General features: G+C 30.9%; 1 protein-coding gene across 2 annotated transcripts in view; it reads right to left on the bottom strand.

Moving 5' to 3' along the window:
* Window positions 1-268: 268 nt before the first annotated feature.
* LOC143230302 (corepressor interacting with RBPJ 1) overlaps window positions 269-20,244 on the bottom strand; it is a 43,671-nt gene continuing 23,695 nt past the window's right edge. The window contains exons 6-10 of one of the 2 annotated variants that reach the window (XM_076463573.1): window positions 15,514-15,616; window positions 12,387-12,490; window positions 8,730-8,815; window positions 6,092-6,189; window positions 269-1,862 (exon numbers count right to left, since the gene is read on the bottom strand). In XM_076463573.1, coding sequence (XP_076319688.1) covers window positions 1,654-1,862; window positions 6,092-6,189; window positions 8,730-8,815; window positions 12,387-12,490; window positions 15,514-15,616 — 600 coding nt within the window. In that variant the 3' untranslated portion in view covers window positions 269-1,653. The remainder of the gene's footprint in view (window positions 1,863-6,091; window positions 6,190-8,729; window positions 8,816-12,386; window positions 12,491-15,513; window positions 15,617-20,244) is intronic. The other variant, XM_076463574.1, reaches the window with a different exon arrangement.

Raw genomic sequence — 20,244 nt, 5'->3', positions numbered from 1 at the left:
ATGAATCCACATACACATGTGCACAATAATTTAAATCTTGCATAGCTCCTCTTGCCTGCACTTTTCAGTTGCCTCCCCCTGCTGGGAAAGCGATAAGTCTATAGATTTACAATGCTAAATTCACGAGTTCGATTCCTCTTGGTGGACACAGCAGATAGCATAATGTGACTTTGCTATAAGTAGTACGTAACTGCTCAGAAAGAATCATTATCAGATTACATTCAACTTTAATATTGTTGTGTTAAACCCTATAAGATAAAACAATTCCTTTATGAATTAAAACAAGTAACATCACTTTAATTCAAGAATTTTATAATCAAATGTAATTAACAATTACAAGAAAACAAGTGATTCTCCAATACAGAAACAGATCACATAAAGAATTATATTTTTACATCAAACAGTTTGCATTTGAAGTGGATTTGCTGTAACACTCATCTTCACAACAACCTTAAACATTAGTATATAATTTTGACATTTATAGCAACACACTTATACAAGGAAAACAATTATTTGCAAAACAGTTAATTTCTCAACACTTTCTTAATGAAAAAAATCAAATAAAAAACGATATAACTTCCATGTATGACAAATGCATCAACAGTATACAGAAATTGAAATAAAAGTAAAAAAGATATTAAAATAACTGTACAAGACATTGTCAATGTTTTAGACCAAGGAACTTTTGCACAACTAATGTTGTTTTTTTAAGTTAATCACAAAGCTACACACACAATGGGTATTAAAAATCCAGTTTTTAGTGTTGCAAGTTCCGAGACATAGAGTTGTGGCACTTGGAATGCAAAAACAAGAAAAAATCTTCAATAGTTTTGGCTGAAGTTAGATCTCAAACTAGTTAAGAAATGGAAATACAAGATCAGTGTTTGTACATGAAAAACATTTCAGAGCTATTCTATGACCTGCTATGTCACTACTAAAAAATTACAGTTTGTACCTCTCAACAATAACACTATATAACAAAATTTTTACTTTTTCTTGTTCCTGGGCAGAAAGTGTTATTTCTTATGCCTAAAGTAAATGGAAAAGACCTATTTTTCTCTTCAAACTTTGCTCCTGTAACCTGGGAGCATATAACAAAAACATGATGGGAGATCATATTTGGGGGCTGATATGCAAAAGTTCCAAATCTGGAAAACTACTCACTTCTAAATATATTTGTTCATTTTTGTATAAATACATGTAAATCTTGATTCGTATGTTGTTTTATTCAGACCTTATGTAAATGAAAATGTGCAAATTTGCCCATTTTTACATAGAAAGTAGGTTAATTTCTAAATTTCATTATGCAGGTCACAAAAGCAAAGCTTGAAGGGAATAATGGCCATTTTCTGTACTTGTACAACATAAGCAATTAAGAAATAACACATACTATCCAGGAACAAAATTTGTGTTACATAGTGTAATCAGTAAACCTGTCCATATGAATACATCCAAGTTAAAGTCTTTGTTGATTTAACACTTGTCTCAATTCCTGTGATGCATTTTAACAATACATTAAGACTAAATAAAATAAAATTCATCATACGTTTTATTTCTTCTTGGAGTTCTAATAAGAATCCAAGTCTGAAGAACTACTTTCCTAATTCATAAGTTCAGCCTAGGTTATTATTTAACCTTATTTTAATGCTTGTATTAAAGGCCTTTTTGAAATTTATGCCTTTTGTTGGTTTCTTCCTTATGATGATCATTTTTATGTTTTCTCTTTTTTGGAGCTACATCAAAGTTTGATGATGAAAAGCTCTTTGCTCCATCTTCAGTATCACTGCTACAGCTACTGCTACTCATATAGTGATGAGACTTCTTTTTTGACTTCTTTTTCTTCTTTGCTTTACAAGAAATATCTATTATAAACAAAATTGTCCTTGAAAATACAGTATTTTTGTGTCATCCATAAATTATAGCATGTGCTTGCATGATGACTAATTACCTGTTTTCTGTTTAAAAAAACAAACTTCTCTCCAATCTACCCATCTCACTTCAAATTTAGTTAACAGCAAAAATTATGTCTAAGACAATCACAGTAAAAAAAATCTTATTAGACACAATATTGTACATTCAACCCACTGAATGCTAATCTGCCATATAGAGTACACTTCACCTCCAGCAATTGAATTTGACTATACCACATACAGTGTACATCTTACAAAAATTCAGCATACATTTAGAGCAGCTGCAGTCAATGGGTTGAAAAAGACAAAGCCTCCATGATTTTAGAACTTTCTATACATGCTGAGTCAATTAACATACCATGTTAATGAAAACACAAGACATATTTTCAGCTGAGGAAATGCAAACAATAAAATGTACTATTAAACTACACTGGTTTCTAAAAGTTAAGTAACAAATCCAAAATACAAATAATGGTAAAATGGTGCAAGATTTATTCACTAGATTTGGATTACCTGTCCATGTTTACATAATACAACTTATATTAAAGCAATTATAAATTAAATGTTCAATAAGAAATGTCCAAGAAAAAGGCAAGAGCCAACGAAAATGAAGAATTTAACACAATGAATAAATCACTAACCACAAAGGGATTATTCCCTTTATCACTCAGTCAAAAATTCTTTTATGCTCAATAATATACATTGTCACTTAGCATGAAAACAATCATCCAACTGTTCTTAAGCCAACTGTGGTGTTTGTGTTTAGACTCAATATTCAAGTTAATTTGTTAGAAAGTTTTTGGTTTTTTATTTTTTAAATTTGATAATAATAATAGCAAAACAGTTTAATTCAGAAATTTTATGACATTGAATCATAGCCAAAAGCAAAATGAAATTTACCAAGTATTGTTTTAGCTAAGTCTCACATTATGTTTACTCTTAGGCCTAATGCTTAAATCAGACTACAGATGGACCTATAACTAGTGTCATAGAGTCAATTTAAAAAGTTTTAAGTGGGGAATAAATGTTAATTAATAAATATCCTTTTCATATTTTAAAACATTTGTATAGTTTGGAGAGCTGTAAGCTTGTGGCAGAATGTATGTACTATGTTATCTACTTCCTGAACAAGGTTACAGTGAAAAGGCTCAAGAATGCCATTTAAGTCTCTTTTATAGTACATACATACTTTTGTTTATATAACATTTCTTTTTTCTGGATTGGTTTTACTAAAATTATGGTGATTAAAGAATTACTTCAAGACTGATGAAATAAGTGAATAGTAGGTGCATTTTGAAGGTACAGACAAATTCACTTTAGTTTAATTTTATAATTATTGTTAATCAATGAACAATGGTTTCCAGTCATTTTTAAGAGCTTTTATGCTATTAAGTGATATTCAATGGTGAGGTATTCCTTGATGACTAAACACAGTTCACAGCTTCTTTGTATACTGATTATAATTTGATCACTAAGAGCAGAAGTCAAATTAAGTCTTATGTCTTATAAGAGTAAATGACTGACTATTGTTATGCAATAAATAAAAAATAATTTTATATGACAAAGAACCATTAGCATTCTTTAAAAAGCAATCATTTCCAGTCCTCTTCTGAAAATTTTAAGTATTACAGCTATATAATTAAAAAAGGTACACAAATTATTCTTCATGTGCTGTATCATAATTATAAGCCACATTAACCTGTTCTTTGAAGAGAATTTAAAAGAGCATAGATGTGCTCATATTGTTCATAGAGCTTTATAATAATGAACACTATACTAATATATTTTAATCTAACAAATAATTATTTAAAAGTTAAATATCAATATGAGTTATAAATTCAGATATTGTTTTCTATTTCCTTTGCATTTTTAATTTAGAATAAAGTTTACATCCTGGTTTGAGCTTTCCTTTCTTCAACATGTAAGAGAACAAAGAAGCCAGCACTGCTAATACAGTAAACAAGCCAACACTACCAACCCAACAAACTCACCTCATGTACTATAAGTGCCTACATTAAGAATAGAACCAGAATGTTCTACTAACTGACAAATTATAAACAGATAATCAAGTTGAACCTGTTAGAATAATTAAAAAAATGACTTGCGTGAAACGACTAAGTAATGTGCTGGATGCAAGTAAAGGAGTTTTATGACAAAAGAATAAAGTTATTAACACACACACACACCTACATATAGAAAATTAAGCCTCCTAGTTGCTTCAGTCACATAAACATGAAAAAGCATTAAGGGAAAAAAAAAAGCTCTAAATAAATAATTAGCCACAAAAATGCATATAATAGTTGGCACTTCTAGGAACATAAAGGGAAACAAGTACGTTATTAATGTTGATACTAACACAAGAGTAAAAAGCCACTTTAGCAAATGACCCATGATGTAACACAACTGTAGAGATATTGACGATTTTCTCAAAATCAAAGTAAAAGCAATGACTTTTGCAACCATTGCTGACAATATGATTTAAATAAAGTACACTAAATAGCACTATATGGTTTACGCTTACAACTGCAAACAAAAAAGGTTTCTTTCCCTATGGCAAGTAGGTATCTTGTTTGGGTAAACAACTGTTCCATGTGGGGGAATTGCACACTTGGGATGAATCATCTCATACTCCTAAATACAATGAACAAACTCTTTAACGACTCATATATTCTGTCTTTGGATTTCTCTCCATTTCTCTCTCCACAAATACTATTGGTATTTGGTGCAATACCGAATTAGTGAGAATAATACTTCATAAAGGACAGTTTATTGGGAAGGCTGTCCTCCTCAAGGCCTGTTATATGTACCACCCCTCATTATGAATAATATAACAGATAAACCCTTGACCTGTTTTCCTGATGACATAAATATAACTCCTTTCAGATTTCTGAGCACACTGTATTTATATCTACACATTAAAATCCTTAATACTACATCTAATGCTTGACATCAACAATTAACAAAACTGAAAAATTTATAAAATGCAATTCATTAAGCAATATTTGTAATATTTTATATTATTACAAATCATTGAGTCAACAAGACCACATACAGTATTTCATCACTAGGAGGCTCGTATTTGGCATTTCCTCAACTCTCTTGCAAATTATACAGAATATGTCTCACAAGGAATTCAGTGATGCTAACTCAAAAAACAAAAAAAAATGTGTGAAGGAGAAATAATTTCTTTTTTGTAGATGGAAAATTGTTATACTAAACTTTGTCTGAGGTAATGGAATTATTGAAATACAATTTCTCTACAGATTCTCAATAAAGCCAATAATCATTGGTAACAAGATGGATAACCAGCAAATTTTCTGTCAAGATTGCATCTTAGAAAACAGATGTCATAAATGTCAGATACAAAACTTTACTTCTACATTTATGGTATCAAAATGCTTCTTGTACATATGATGGGATGCCAGTTAGATAGCAAAATAATAAAAAATAAGGGAGATCACAGAAGGATCTCTACTTGTTCTAATAAAAATGCCAAGTGGCTGAAGAGAAGCACATTTACTTACAAACATGGTATGTTAATAGAATCTTTGAAAGATATGTATAGCCATGAGCACAGTATTGAAAGTGGTCAACTTTAAGAAAAAGAAACAACTACAACTATAAACTCCTCAGATCAAGCCCTAAAGATCCCTATATCTCAATTCAACTTTTCCTGATCTCAAGTCAACACTATTTTGTTACTAAAAATTAAAATACTTGTCCAATTGACTGAGAGATTCATTACTAAGCATAAAGTTTTAAGTACTACATCTAATTGTTCACACAAGTACCTTCCACAGAGGAAGTTAATATTTCATGCTGTCCTCTTGCTGCATATATTGATACCAAATGCTGGAGTTCTTTTGAGGAATAAGTACCATTTCATTTCTGTGCTGAAATGCATTTAACAAAATAAAAAGTAATTCTTCTGAAGTAAACATGGTTGATAGATGAAAGCAGTAATGTCTTGGAATTTCATACCTTACTGATCCAGTAATTATAAAAGATATTTTTGAATATATAAATGTGAAATTTTATGTTAATGACTGCTTCTACACACTTTTTTCTATTAATTAAATCTCTGTTTACTGCAGTATAAAACATAAGACTGTCTTTTAATAATGCCTACTTTTTTCTGTTTTATTTTTTCACATAACTTTTAAAAGAACCCAAAAACTAACCCGAGTCTGAAAAATCAGATGAATTTTTATGGCTTTTTTTCTTTGACTTTTTCCTCTTCTTTCCTTGTTCATTTTTTTCTGCAAGTTCGTTCAGTTTTCTATACAGAAAAAAAAAGGTTAAAATCCAGAAGCAAACAGAATGATGACCACATGATTTTTGCAATATGATTTAAATAAAGTACACTAAATGGAAAGTGACCTTTAAATTCATTATTAAGCACAAAGTTTATACAAAGTAAAAGGTTAAGTATTACATGTAATTGTTTACACCTTTAGCTTCCATACAGAGAATTAACATTTCATGTCATCTCCAAACTTTTGCTTTATATAGAGGTACTCAGTGCTGGTGTTCCTTTAAGGAATGAGTACCATTCCATTTCTTTGCTGAAATACATTTAATAAAACATTAAGTAATTCTTAAGAGATTTAATGTTTTGGTAGAATGTACTTTACATATTTTTTTGTCACACATTGTATATATATAAATGTATTTATGGTTTAACTTAGTGAAATTACTACCAAATGAATATGTCCAAATATTTTCAAGTCTACTTTTAATTTTAAACTTAAGTTGCTTTTTTTTTAACTTTTTATGACTTGTCTACTGCACAACTGATATTTACATTGTTTTTTTATTATTTTTTTTACATAGTTCTAATTTCAATAAAACCATGTCCTTTATAAAATGCAAGCTTCCAATTCAGATCTTTCACTTATCAAATCATACTAATAAATAACATCTGTGACTGATTTCCTGTAGCTAATATATAACTACGAAGGTTTCATTAGAAAACACAAGTAACTGAGGAGTTTCAGAATTTCCCATTTCTCAAGTAACTTTTTTTTTTACGTAGAAAATTACACAGAATGAAATGATGGATAACTCAAAAAAGCAAGAAATCCAATAACCCAAAAGAAGACCTTCTATATTTATTTCAGAAGAAAGAAGGTATACCTTCTGTGTGCCAAGAATTATGTACTATCATGTAGAGATATATGTGTACTGCCATCATACACTACAAGAGAAACATAAAAAGTGTAAACCAAAAAAAAAAACATTTCCTTCTCAAAAAATGTACTGTCAATGAGCATTCATGCAATAAATACTTGGAAGATTCCATACTTCACTAAGGTTATATATTGCAAGATGTATGTATCAATACTTGTTTAAATGCTGCCAAATGTATACATCAATACATGTTTAAGTGATGAAAGATGTCTATATTGATGATTGTAATTGATGAGAACACATTAAACCACTTAGTCACACTGAAGTATTTTGATTCTTTGTTCAGATATGTTTTAAAATATCCATGTAGAATATGGTTCTAAATACTAAGACAAAAGCTCTAGAACTTAACTCTTGAAATATGTTGGGTGCTTTGTTTTAAGAGTTTTTTAGTATAATCTAAGAAGTAAAGTAGCAATAAAAAAAAGTATTTTATTATCTAAATATAAAGGAAAGTCTGTCAGGCAACCATTCGTAAAGTTATTACATAATATTAATTGTATGTAAGCACCTTGTACAGAATTAAACTAACTTCATTATGAGAGTAAAAATATAACAAATTTGTAAACTGGCATATAAATTTTGAATAAATAATTTTTATATCATTCACAACAGTAATTTGCATATACAGTTGCTGAGGTATACATGCATTATTATCTAAGGCATTTAAAAAAAAAACAAAAAAAACTTGATACTGGGGTGAGTGATGTAATCAGTTACCCATAAGCAGCAGTTACATTGATTAATGTAACCTAAACTATTCAAATCAATTGTGAGGAAAATAATCAGCTAATTGAAATTACTGCATATTCAAACACTGTATCAATTTAAATCACATTTATCAACAGAAACTAAAATAACCAACTAAGTAAAATTATTGATTATGACCAGTTCCATTTATTCAAATAACTGGGTAATTAAAATTAAATTGGTTATCACTAAAATAATTAACTCATCGAAATTAGTTGATCCAGTTATTATTATTATTGAATATTCCAATTATCCAAGCAACCATAATATTTACATTGTTTATTATCTCTGTGATCAGCTCACTGCAAGAATCTAAATCTCACTTAAGCATTACGAGTTATTCTACTTTTTTTACATCAAGTTTTTTTTCAGATTTGGTTCAGCATAGCTGGTGATTTGGGAGTAGAGAGAGAGAGAAAGGGTCTTGATTTTAATTCCCATTGGCACCAAATGTACTCACCCTATCTTAGTTACGTCAGAGTTACAATAGTTGTCACTAGTTCTGAATTGCTGTCTAGAAAAAAGGAAACTGGCTAGCAACACCAGCACTAGCTTACAATTTTTGAACTACCTTATCTTTTTCTAGCACAGCAGAAGTTTTGCATAACACTGTACTATTTGATTAATCTAATGCAATTAATTAATGGGTATACCAATTAATGGAACACCGAATATCATTGATTACCTTGCTTTAACTTGAAATCAGCATCTGCTAAACTTAGAAATGTTGAGTAAAAACTGATAAAGAAAATTATGGTATGGTTAGTTGCAAGGTGATAAAACTTATCTATGTAATGGCTCTGCAAGATAAGCTGGCAAAATAACAAATAAAGTTTATTACAGAAAGTCTTACAAACTATTTTAAGAGTTAACAATTACCTGAGAAGCTTTTTCTTCTGTTTTGTGGAGAGAGTTCTGAGAAAAGCAACCTCTGGATCTTCCTCATCCTCACTTTCTAACATTTGCTGGTAAAGAAATAAAAATTTAAATGCTAACATATGTATACATGAAAATGTTGAAATTATTTAAGGCTTAGGAAATAACAATAGCTTAAATTATTTATAAACTCCAACAAGGCAAAGAACAATCTCTTCAATCATCACACAATTTTTTTTAAATGTGACATTCCACACTTAAATAGCTGAACCTGAAAATAAGTCTTTATCCCATGTTAGCTTGAAAAACAAAAAGCAATTTGTTCTGAAGTGGTGAACTAAAGTGATAAATTACAAATATATTGAGCTAATGCAAGCACAAGTTTATCTTAAATGCAGGAATGATGAAACAAAGTGAGCAAAGTTTTTACTCTGTATAAGTTGAGAGAAAATGAACAGTGGTATATGTTTCATGAAAAATAATCAACGATGGTTTGATTGAAATATGTTAAGTCAGTTTAATATGAATACTTTGAGGGAAAGAATTGACAATAGTTTGTCTATAATGTTTTTAGGAAAACAATTTCACTTGAGTGTTTGACTTATATATATTAATTTTTCTGGAAAATAATTTTGTAGAAAATGTTCCATAATTTCTCTGAAAAATCCTTTTTTGACTATTAAATGTGTCAAAACCAAACTGACTAGTAGTAGTAAATAATGTTTATGTTAAGACACCTACTTCATATCAACAAACTCCATATTAGTGGCTTACATAAAAATACAAAACACAGGAATAATTAAAAATAAGAAATTTGATTTTCTCTTTTTTACCCCACTATTGCACCTTTTAATAGGTCTGAACAACTTTACCAAAATAAAACAGTTTAAACAGCTAAAAGCAACTAATTATTATACATTCACTCTAATTTCACTGTATTCATCAACCTCATCCTTGCTTGTTCTTTCAATCTTAATTTCTCCTTCTTTCCAATTTGGTTGGCTTCATTCTCTCTCATACTTTCAGTTGTAGCTGGTATGTTGAACACAGCTTTGGTTCAGATTATATGCTTGTGATATCCAAATATAAAGTTTATGGTTTCTTATGAATTGAAAATTCAAATTACCAATATTGGCAAGACAGAATATAAAATAAGAATCTCCTATCTTTTCTGAGATAGTGTTACATATAGAGAATCAAACACAGTAGCCCTACATACCTCTTTATTTGCTTATATACACCTATTTGTCTATAATGTGTGAATAACCAATCAAAAACTCAGCATGTTCCCCTGGTGGTTTTTTACAATCTCCAGAGAACAGAAAGTTCCTTATTTCTTTACCTTGAATTAGAGGATGTGACAAATGAAGATGCTGTTTGAAAAACTTTTTTTTTTTTTTACTCAAATACAGTTTAGTTGGTATACCTGACAAATTAGTGGAATTTGCAATATTGATAAAAGTAATTCATATTTGGTTACTTCAAAATTAATATAAATTTTAGAAAAATAACTGCAATTTAAAAACTTACTAGTAAATAGTAATAATATCTATACATATGTATTATAACTGAAATATGACTGCATTTTAGAAAACATTGTTTCACTAAAACAACCCAAAGACAGATCATTCTTTAAAGGCCAGTTTTATACCAGTGGATATGATAATTTGACTACATATAAAGAGAGAGAGAGAGAGAGAGAGAGAGAGAGAGAGATGTACAACATTGTGAGATTTAAGCAACCTAGACTATATATTTGTGAGGTTTTGTCATTTTACAAGGTAAAAAGTGCAATTCATATCTATGTTGGGTATGTGATTGGTCAAATTAACCACAATTGTACAGAGAAATAATAGTGTTTGTTTTGTTTGTTTTTTGGAATTTCGCACAAAGCTACTCGAGGGCTATCTGTGCTAGCCGTCCTTAATTTAGCAGTGTAAGACTAGAGAGAAATAATAGTGAAAATAAGAGAATTATCAAATGTTTTATTTTAGAAAACTATACTTTATGGAGGTTATTAGGTAGGTATAAAGATTCCACATGTGAAATTTGAAAATTTTCTGATACATAAAAGTATTTTTAATATTAGAAGCAAAACAGCTTTCATGTTGGATAGTCAACATTCAATAAGAAACATGCATGAGCAAATCATTACTTTCAAAAAAAATTTAAAACTTAATAAAAAAAAGATATTTTTTGTAATGTTCACTGATAATCTGCAAAAACTGAAGACATCCTTCCTGTACTAAATATTATAGTTTGTAAACTATAACAAGCAGAAAATGGTTACATAGTAGATCCCTGGGACTAAACCTGTACTGAAAGTTAATCAAAGGTACAATGATGCTGACTTTCACAAAATTTACCTTCTGCATAATTTGTGACTAGCTGAACCACATGTGAAACATGTTCTAGTACTTTCTTGATTACATCCATGACTCCTCTTCATTCATGTACTGATCGTTGCATTTTGAATACAAAACATGCGTTGTCAACTGAATAAGATGAAAACACAATCATCAAACAACTGGAAAAAGCTGTCATTAAGCACTGTTTTCCAGCTTCTAACAAAGAAGACTGCTGAAAGGTGTATTCATAATACAGGTTTGTCATATTGAGGGTAGAGGATTATACCTCTGATAACACAGACTTGATTTGAGCTAAATAATAATACATGAAACTAATCACAATGTGCCAACACTATATTCAGTTGTACTCAGAAAGCATCGTCATCAAATGTGAACAGAAATGAGACTGCTGCTTGCAAATACTACTCAATGTTACTGTATTTTCAAGTCAATCGATATTCAATCTCTTAAAAATAACCATAGGGTGAAGAAGAGCAATCTCCTTTCTCAGCAACAATGTGCTTGAGCACTTGGTTGAGATGTATGTTTGTAAAGGCAGCAATTTATAGTCTGTTTGACTATTTCCATATGTTTGTTTGCAACATCTCTGTTCATTACTAACAACACCTGAAAAAGACCATCTTGCCTTCTCTGACCTCTTTCATAATTTCTTTCATAAATTTCCCATAAATGTTTCTAAGGACAATTACAGTCACTGTATCCAATTATTCTCACATGAGGTTGAAGGGAAACAACTGTTTTTGAGCCTCCTTGTTGGAAAAAGCAGGCAACATTGTTTCTCTTCCTTCAAATTAAATTCCTGCCACAATTTGTTTTTGTTTTACATGCAATTATTCAAACCAAGCATGTTTAGAACTAAATAACAACAGATTGTTAGTTAAAGATGTTTACCTTTAAGTACTGCCCATTTATCCTTCATATTATTTACTTCATCAGTGAATAAAATAGGGATTTTTCTCTGCTCCCTCAGTGTCTATAGCATCAATGAAGGCTTTAGTCCTATGCAAACTAGTGCATAACAAGATTTTAATTCATTGGTCTTCACTGATATCAGTGTCAATGATTCTGTTTTATCTGCCTTTTACTTTCTGCCAATTTGTATTCCTCATACAGGAGAGAACTCAATAAATGAAATCATGAGGAAAGTACAAAAGCAGGTCTTACTTCATAAAAATTATGCTTACCAATACCATTTCTTTAATTTTTGAAGTAAATAGCATAAAGTGTCTTAAAATAAATTATGACTTGTATTTCTATTTGATACATATGTGCACACAAACTATGTACAAACCTGATTAGACTGGCTTGGATCCATTTGATGACCAAGGATGTTTTGTTTTAAAGAATATCCTTCATTTCTCATCTGCTTCATTAATTCTAAAGGATCCATTTGAGCTGCAATCCATGGTAGAAAACAAGTTACAATAAAAAATAAGACTCTTTTTATACAATTATAATTTCATACAAAAGAAAGTGTCATTACCATAAATAGCGAAAACAACACAACTGTACTTCATAAGTTACAAACTCATAAAATCTCTTATTCACTCCTTTACCAATTGTAATAAAAAGTACAATATGATCAAACTACTCTGCACTGTGTACACTTGCTGCTAATCTATCATTAACCAATAAAATACTGCTTGATACTACACAAAAGTTAAAAATTGTCTTTCAAACAGTGTTAATGTGTTTGTATTGCAAATTCTGAATACTGTCCTTACTTTATGTTGTTTGCATGTCATCTGCATTGACAATTACAAATTAGTACAGTACAAAAACCACTTTAAGACCCAATAAGAAAAACCATTTATAACATCTTCTCATATGAACATTAACTTCAATACACTGTAGATGATCAGACTTCAGGAGCACAATAAATAAACAAGACAGAGTAATGTGGTTTCATCTTGCAAGAGCCCATCATAATTAACTGGGATACTATTAAAATAACAGATTATGAGCCACGTGCATTAGAAAAAATGTAGAAAAAACCTTCAACAATTGCCAAACTGTTAACATGGTCTGTTAACCTAACATAAAGTCAGAAAAACCTAAATACTTCTCTTAAAAACATTCAAATAGTTGATTCAAGTCACACAATGGGGGAGACTGTAGAGAAGTAAATTATAGTTTTTTTAACAATAAAAATCCAGGTCAAAGTTTCATTCCCTACTATAACAAAAAACTCTTTCTCATGACTTCCTTGAAGACAACAATAGAATGGTAACCAAAACAATGGATGCATAAGATAATTAGTATTTAGTAACAAGAAAAGAGTAACTAATATACAGGCTTAACTCTCAGCATGGGCTTGGTCCCTTGGGCTAACCTCTTAGCCATTTTGTGCTTGTTACAGTTTTCATGCTATTACTTTCAAATTAGTAAGCTCATGTTCACAAAACCTGCTGGATTATCACTAAGTATTCAATATTTTCCTATACAAAACATCAGATTTTTTTATTATTATTATTATTAATTCTTAAGATTTGTTAAACAATGTTTTACACAGGCCTTTTTTTTCGTTTTGCATGTTACCTATTCAACATGCAAAGTAATTTTCATTTTAAGATTAAAAATATATTTATGCATCAGAAAACTTTTCAAATTTCCATGCAAAATCATTATCATGTATCTTAAGAAAAAAAATACAAAAAAAAACTTTGCATTTTAATCTGTTACTTTCGTTAATGAAACTAAAAGTTTAGTTGATTTGAGCAATCTCGTAACACTCATAATTTATATTTATTTCTCAATTTTTTTTATGTATTTTTCATTCTAGAATGTCTACAGGTTATAACATGAAAACATAAATGTTTGGACTAAATGGCTTAAATGTCATAACATTAAACATTTATATAAACTTATTATATTTATTATATTGACCTTTCAGCAATGCCTGACTAACAATACAGAAGTTACAAGGGTTTGGTGCACATGCACTCATGTTAACCTATCCAATAATATAAAACTGAGTACAAATACAAAGTGACATGTCTTGGCTATGCTTTAGGTGAAGTAGTATTTTGTAAAATACAGTCACACTTTAATTATTATACATTTAATATGTATACAGATTATTATTATTATTATTTACAAACAAGTTCTTAAACTTTTATTCTTAAAACACAGAATAGAAAATAAGAAAGGTAAAACAAGCAATTATTTCTTCTAGTTATGATCTTTGTACTCGACTGCTACTTGCTAAGCCTCAAGAAGCTTGGCACGTGACAGATGTTAAACAAAATTTATTTTATATTTATTTATTTATTATACACACATACACTTGAATAATAATAATAAATACTATATTGATACCATACAAATACATTATAATTTATAAATTAAGCTGTATTTGGGTCTAAAAAACATGAAATTTCAAACAGGTTTAATGAATCAACTTACCAGCACAAAGGTTTGTCTCAAAAGAAATAGAGGTTGTCATGCATTTGAAAATGGTGAGAAAGTTTCTATGGGAACATACTGAATAGTTATTCAAATCTCATATACAAGTGTATATAAAAGACTGTGTCCAAAAATGGAAAGAAATGAGCTGGGTTTGATTCAGTACATGAGCAATATTTCAGCAAAGAGAAAAGACAGAAGGCTCTTATTTTATATTCCAGTTTATCAATACTGGTAATTTGAATTCATAATGTGTACAAAACTATAGGCTCTGTATTTTGACATTACAAATATCTAATTTGAACCAGTGTTGCATTTGACATACCATGTGACACACAAAAATTGATGTTTAGGTGTGCATTTTTCGTATTTATTTTTCAATTAAGAAATTAAAAAATGTATTATACTAAAACACTAATATTCGTAAAATAGTAGTTCAATAAAATTTTGAATGCAAGTTGAACAGGATGACATGGCCTTTGACCTGTGACCCATGAGAAAAGGTTTAAACAAGTATAAAACCATTTAAACTATACAAATTTATTTTTCTTACTGTTATTTCAAACTACTTCTGAGGTTTGTTGAATACACTTCTCTGAAACTTGTCCTTAACATACATTAATACTTCAATACTTCCTATTTTGCAATAATGTTTACATTAATTTATTTTTCTTATAATCTTCATTTGACTGATTATGAAATTAAAAATTTCTACAATACTTGATAATGTACTATTTTAACAGAATATTTATATTACTAGCAAAGCGTGACATTACTATTAAGTAAAATGTTAATCTTAAAATATTAAACTGAGTAACACTTTAATTTATTTCCCCCACCCTCTTTTTTCAAATTTAATCTAGCACATTTAATAATAAATGGCATACACCTCAATAAGCAAAAGAAAATTTATCAGTTAAAGAGACTGACTTTTAAAATAAAATCTTACAAAAACTGTTATTGAATTCTTACTTACATGGTATGGATGTACTAGGAAAATGAAAAATACTTACTTGTTGGCAAAGAAGATGTGCTGGCTTTATTAAAAAGTGGACACTCCTTATCAGTGTTGATATGACCCCACTTGTGACACTTTATACATCGAACATTCCTTACCTGGAATCATTACCATTCAGCTTTAATGGAACACTACTTTTAATATATCATTACAAAAAATCAGCATTTTAATTGGTGGCATTGCAAAATTTGCATGAAAGATTATTTTACTTCAATCACAATTTTGTATTCTGACTGAAATATAAAGATTAAAAATAAAAGTAACACCCATTCATAAAAGTTTTTTAAGGTCAAAAAATATGTAAAGAATTATACTTTAGCAGACAACTTTTCTGAGAAATTCAAAACTTCAAACACTTAAGATATTTCTAGCAATTTTTATAATTATTTTCATACACTAAATCATAATTCTGATAACTAAATAATATTGTTACGTTAGGTAAAATTTAAAACTGATTCATAAAACAATTCATACAGTATGAGAAATATAGTTTTACAACTTATGTTAAAAACATTAACAGTCTTTTGAACAAACTTATACAACTGATCCAATTATTTTTCAAAATAAAAAAGTAGTAGTTATATATAATAGGTATATTGGAGAGCACTGTTTGATATTTTTCAGTAAATAAAATAATACTCCCATAACATTAATATAAAAAAATACAACTAAATTTAACAAGGGATATTTTGTGCTTGTACTGGCATTCTACAAAGAAGCATAAGTCAGATATGGCATATAAGAAAGTTTATTCTCATTGTTCAAACTCAACTTCTATTTGTTTGTTTTTCATAAAGCTATAGAGCAGGCTATCTTCTACTGTGCCAACCACAGGTAATGATGTACAATTTTAAACATAAGCCTTCAGATGTACTAATGAGTCATTAGGGTATCCAAAATAAGAGGTTTAAAACATGTTTTTACCATAAGCCATGTGATGTTACTATTTCATATTTCTTGCTTGACAAAAGATATTTCAATCTGCTGAATAGAATTTTATTACTTAAACAACCAGGTTTGAAAACTATGTGTACACGACAGAGAGAACAGAGGAATCGGTTTACTATGCATGCTTTTTATTTTTGGCAGGGGAGTTATTGTAAGCTTTACCTAAGGCTACAAAAAAGCACCAAACATTTATTACAGGGGTGTGCAACAGGCAGCCCGCGGGCCACAACTCGGCCCGCCAAGCCATTTAGTGTGGCCCTAGTTGTTGTAATCTAACCATGTGGCCTGATCTGTAATCCAACGCAAATGGAATATTTTTAAAAGCATCGATCCTACGGGATTCCCAGGCTTCGACTCGACAAACTTCTAAAATTATCTTTGCTAGAGAGGAGCAGGTCAATTGATTGGTCGGCCTCCTTAGGGCATGAATAGGTGACGGCACTAGCACTATTGTCTATGACTCAACGTCATGTCCTGAACCTCGCTTCGCCAGCTGGCGACAATTTTCCTAACCTCTGCTGTCCGTCATTCATTATTGGTGAAAATTTTATTACCTTTACAGTTACTACAAGAGATTGAAGGTAAATTGATTATTATTTAGCATATTGTTGTGACTTTACTGAATTTATTAAAATTTTTGCTTTCAGATGCATCTGATTCTATGTACAGTGTGACCTCGTTATTCGCTGGGTTACGTTCTTTACCCTCCCGCGAATAGCTTAAAACCGCAAATATTGGACGCAGTTTTAAAACGATATGTATGCGATTATATACTATATGAAATGCTTCCCAAACACTAATGATACTTATACTCATTGATGCAGTAATAATGTAGCAATATTGCATACTGTTATGTATTTCACTAAATTGTACCGTGTGTTACCGGCTGTGCTTTGCCGCTTGTGTTGTTGGGGAAGCTGAGGCAGTCAGCCAATAGCAGTCCAATCTTGTTTGGTGAAGACGACAATTGATAAAACGGCTTGATTGAGTAAATACAACAGAAATCTCCTCGAAAAGCCCTTTCAGTCTCTGTGACCTACAAAACGCAGTTCAGCGATAACCCGCGAATATGGGCTGCGAATGGCAAACCGCGAATAGGTGAGGTCACACTGTATTTTGCTATTCTCAATTAATTTAAGTACCGGAAGGCTATGATCGGGATGCCAATTTAGAAACGTGTTTCTGTCCATAAGAGGTTCCATGTGTAAATAAATTCTATGTTTTTCTACTTTGCTATTTTCGTGAGAATAATTTTTGTTTTGATTTCAGGGCTAGTAAAATGTCAGCAGTTAAGAAACGAAAAATTGATGATGAGGGAAGGTTATTCAACAGTGAATGGTGCACAAAATATCTTGTTGTCCCACATAATCAAGGTGTTGTCTGCCTCGTCTGTCAACCTACAATTGCAGTCATGAAAGAGTACAATATTAAGTTTACATTACGCAACTAAGCACTCCTCCCAGTTTGATGAAATTGTTGGTCAGGCACGAAAGGACAAAATTGAATATTTAAAAACATCCATTGAAAAGCAACAAGGTGTTTTTACCACTTTCAAGAAAAATTCAGAACTGGTGACAAAACTGAGTTTTAAGCTTTGTGAATGTATGGCAGAAAAGGGAAAGCCTTTCAGTGATGGAGAATTTATTAAAATTGTTTAACAATATTCACAGAATATGCATGTCCAGAGAAAAAATATTTGGTGGAGCAAACTAGCCTTTCCGCTTTACTGTCTCACATGGGACAAAAGATCTTTCAGAGGACATCAAAGAAACTTTGAAAGAGAGATTGAATTTGTGAAGCTTTCAGTCTGGCTTTGATGAAAGCACTGATATCAATGACACATCCCAACTTGTCATTTTCATCAGAGCTGTTACTGCAGGCTTTGATGTTTTCAAGAGTTTTAGATATGGCAAGCCTTTCCTCCACAACCACAGGACAGGATATTTGTGAACAAGTGCTTAAGGTTGTAGAAAAGTTTGAACTGAATCCTTATAAATTATGTGGTGTTACAACAGATGGTGCTCCTTCCATGACAGGTAAGACAAATGGATTCACCAAGAAATTTCTAACTGCAATTGGAGCACAAGACGAAGTTGTAAGCCATTGCATTATTCACCAAGAGAGCTTGTGCACCAAAGTTCTGGATTTTGCAGAAGTCATGAAAAATGTCGCCCAATGCGTAAATTATATTCAACACGAGGATTAAATCATCGACAATTTAAAACTTTTTAGATGAGCTGGACAGTGAGTATTCAGATGTTTTGTACTTCTCTGCTGCACGCTGGCTTAGTAGAGCTGCTACTTTGAAGAGATTCTGGAATCTGCGAGAGGAGATTAAGTTCTTCATGGAGAGCAAACGTCAGAATGTGGACTTCTTGAGCAATGAGAACTGGCTGAATGACTTAGCATTCCTCACAGACATTACACAGCATCTGTCTGATTTAAACTTAAAACTACAAGGGAAAAGTCAACTTGTGAATAAGTTGTTTGAGCATATTTGTGCTTTTGAGAAGAAATTGGAACTTTTCCAGGTTCAGTTGAGAAGAGCCATATTGACCCATTTTACATGTCTTGCAACCAGGAAACTGGAATTTCCTAATCTGGATTGCACCAAATATGGAACCAGTGTACAAAAGCTGCGTGATGAGTTTGCAAACAGATTTCAGACAAACTGAAATTAGATTGAAATTGTTCGCTCAACCTTTGATTTGGCAGTGGAAGACAGTCCTGATGATTGCCAAATGGAACTCATTGAACTGCAGGCTGACATGGACACTAAAAGGAAATTCTCTGAAAACAGTTTGCTAGACTTTTACAAACTCTGTGTACGTGAAAAGTTTCCCAATTTGTCCCGTCATGCACAAAGAATTGCCTCCCTTTTTGGTAGCACCTACTGCTGTGAGCAATTTTTCTCCAAAATGAAGCTCATCAAAACCAAATGTAGAAGTCAGCTGACTGATGAACATTTGACCAGTCAGTTAAGAGTGGCAACCACTTCTGTCAAAGCTGATATTGACAAGCTCTGCAAGGACTCTAAATTTCAAGTGTCGCACTAAAATGATCACTCATGCAAAAAATATAAAATATTATTGCTTGCATTTTGAGAATTTTTTTTAATTTATTGTGCATGTACACGAATAAGCTTGTTTTTTAAGTGGCCCCGCTTGATTGATGAAGTTGGTTATATGGCCCACCGACGAAAAATGTTGCACACCCCTGATTTATTATAATTACAGGTCTTCTTTGTATTTTGTAATAATAACTAATTTCACTCAATGTTTTCTAGATAATTCAGAGGAATATAATGCTTCTGACAATGTTCACTACAAAATACTTTTTCTCATTTGAAAACTTCATATAGAGGCCACATATGCAGTACATGTTACAAGTTACAAAGCTAAATTAATTTTGTAAAAGCAGCTCCAAATGACTGACCTTAAGAAATAAAAGTTTTCCAGGGTGAATAGCTTTGATATGTCAGAACTATTGTTTATAGCAGAAACACTGAAGCCATTTACCACCATCCTTAATTTGGATCTCCCAACCAGATGAATGGAAAATGAAAAGAAGTACCCAATTTAAATTCTAGAACTACTCTTTTACAGGTGAATAGCCATCACCTTATAACATCCCCATGGCTTAAATGTCAGAGATGCTCAGTGAAAGCAACTCTCTTTATTCATCAGTTTGTAGTAACTTACTTTTCACATGGAAGTATATATCATATTATTCACTGTGTGAGCAGATTTTCTCAGTACTTCAATAATCAAAGAAGGAT

This window comes from Tachypleus tridentatus, chromosome 10, assembly GCF_004210375.1.
Source record: "Tachypleus tridentatus isolate NWPU-2018 chromosome 10, ASM421037v1, whole genome shotgun sequence".
NCBI classification, from domain to species: Eukaryota; Metazoa; Arthropoda; class Merostomata; order Xiphosura; family Limulidae; genus Tachypleus; species Tachypleus tridentatus.
The sequence above is the reverse complement of the archived record's forward strand: the minus strand, read 5'-3'. Positions and strand labels throughout refer to the sequence as shown.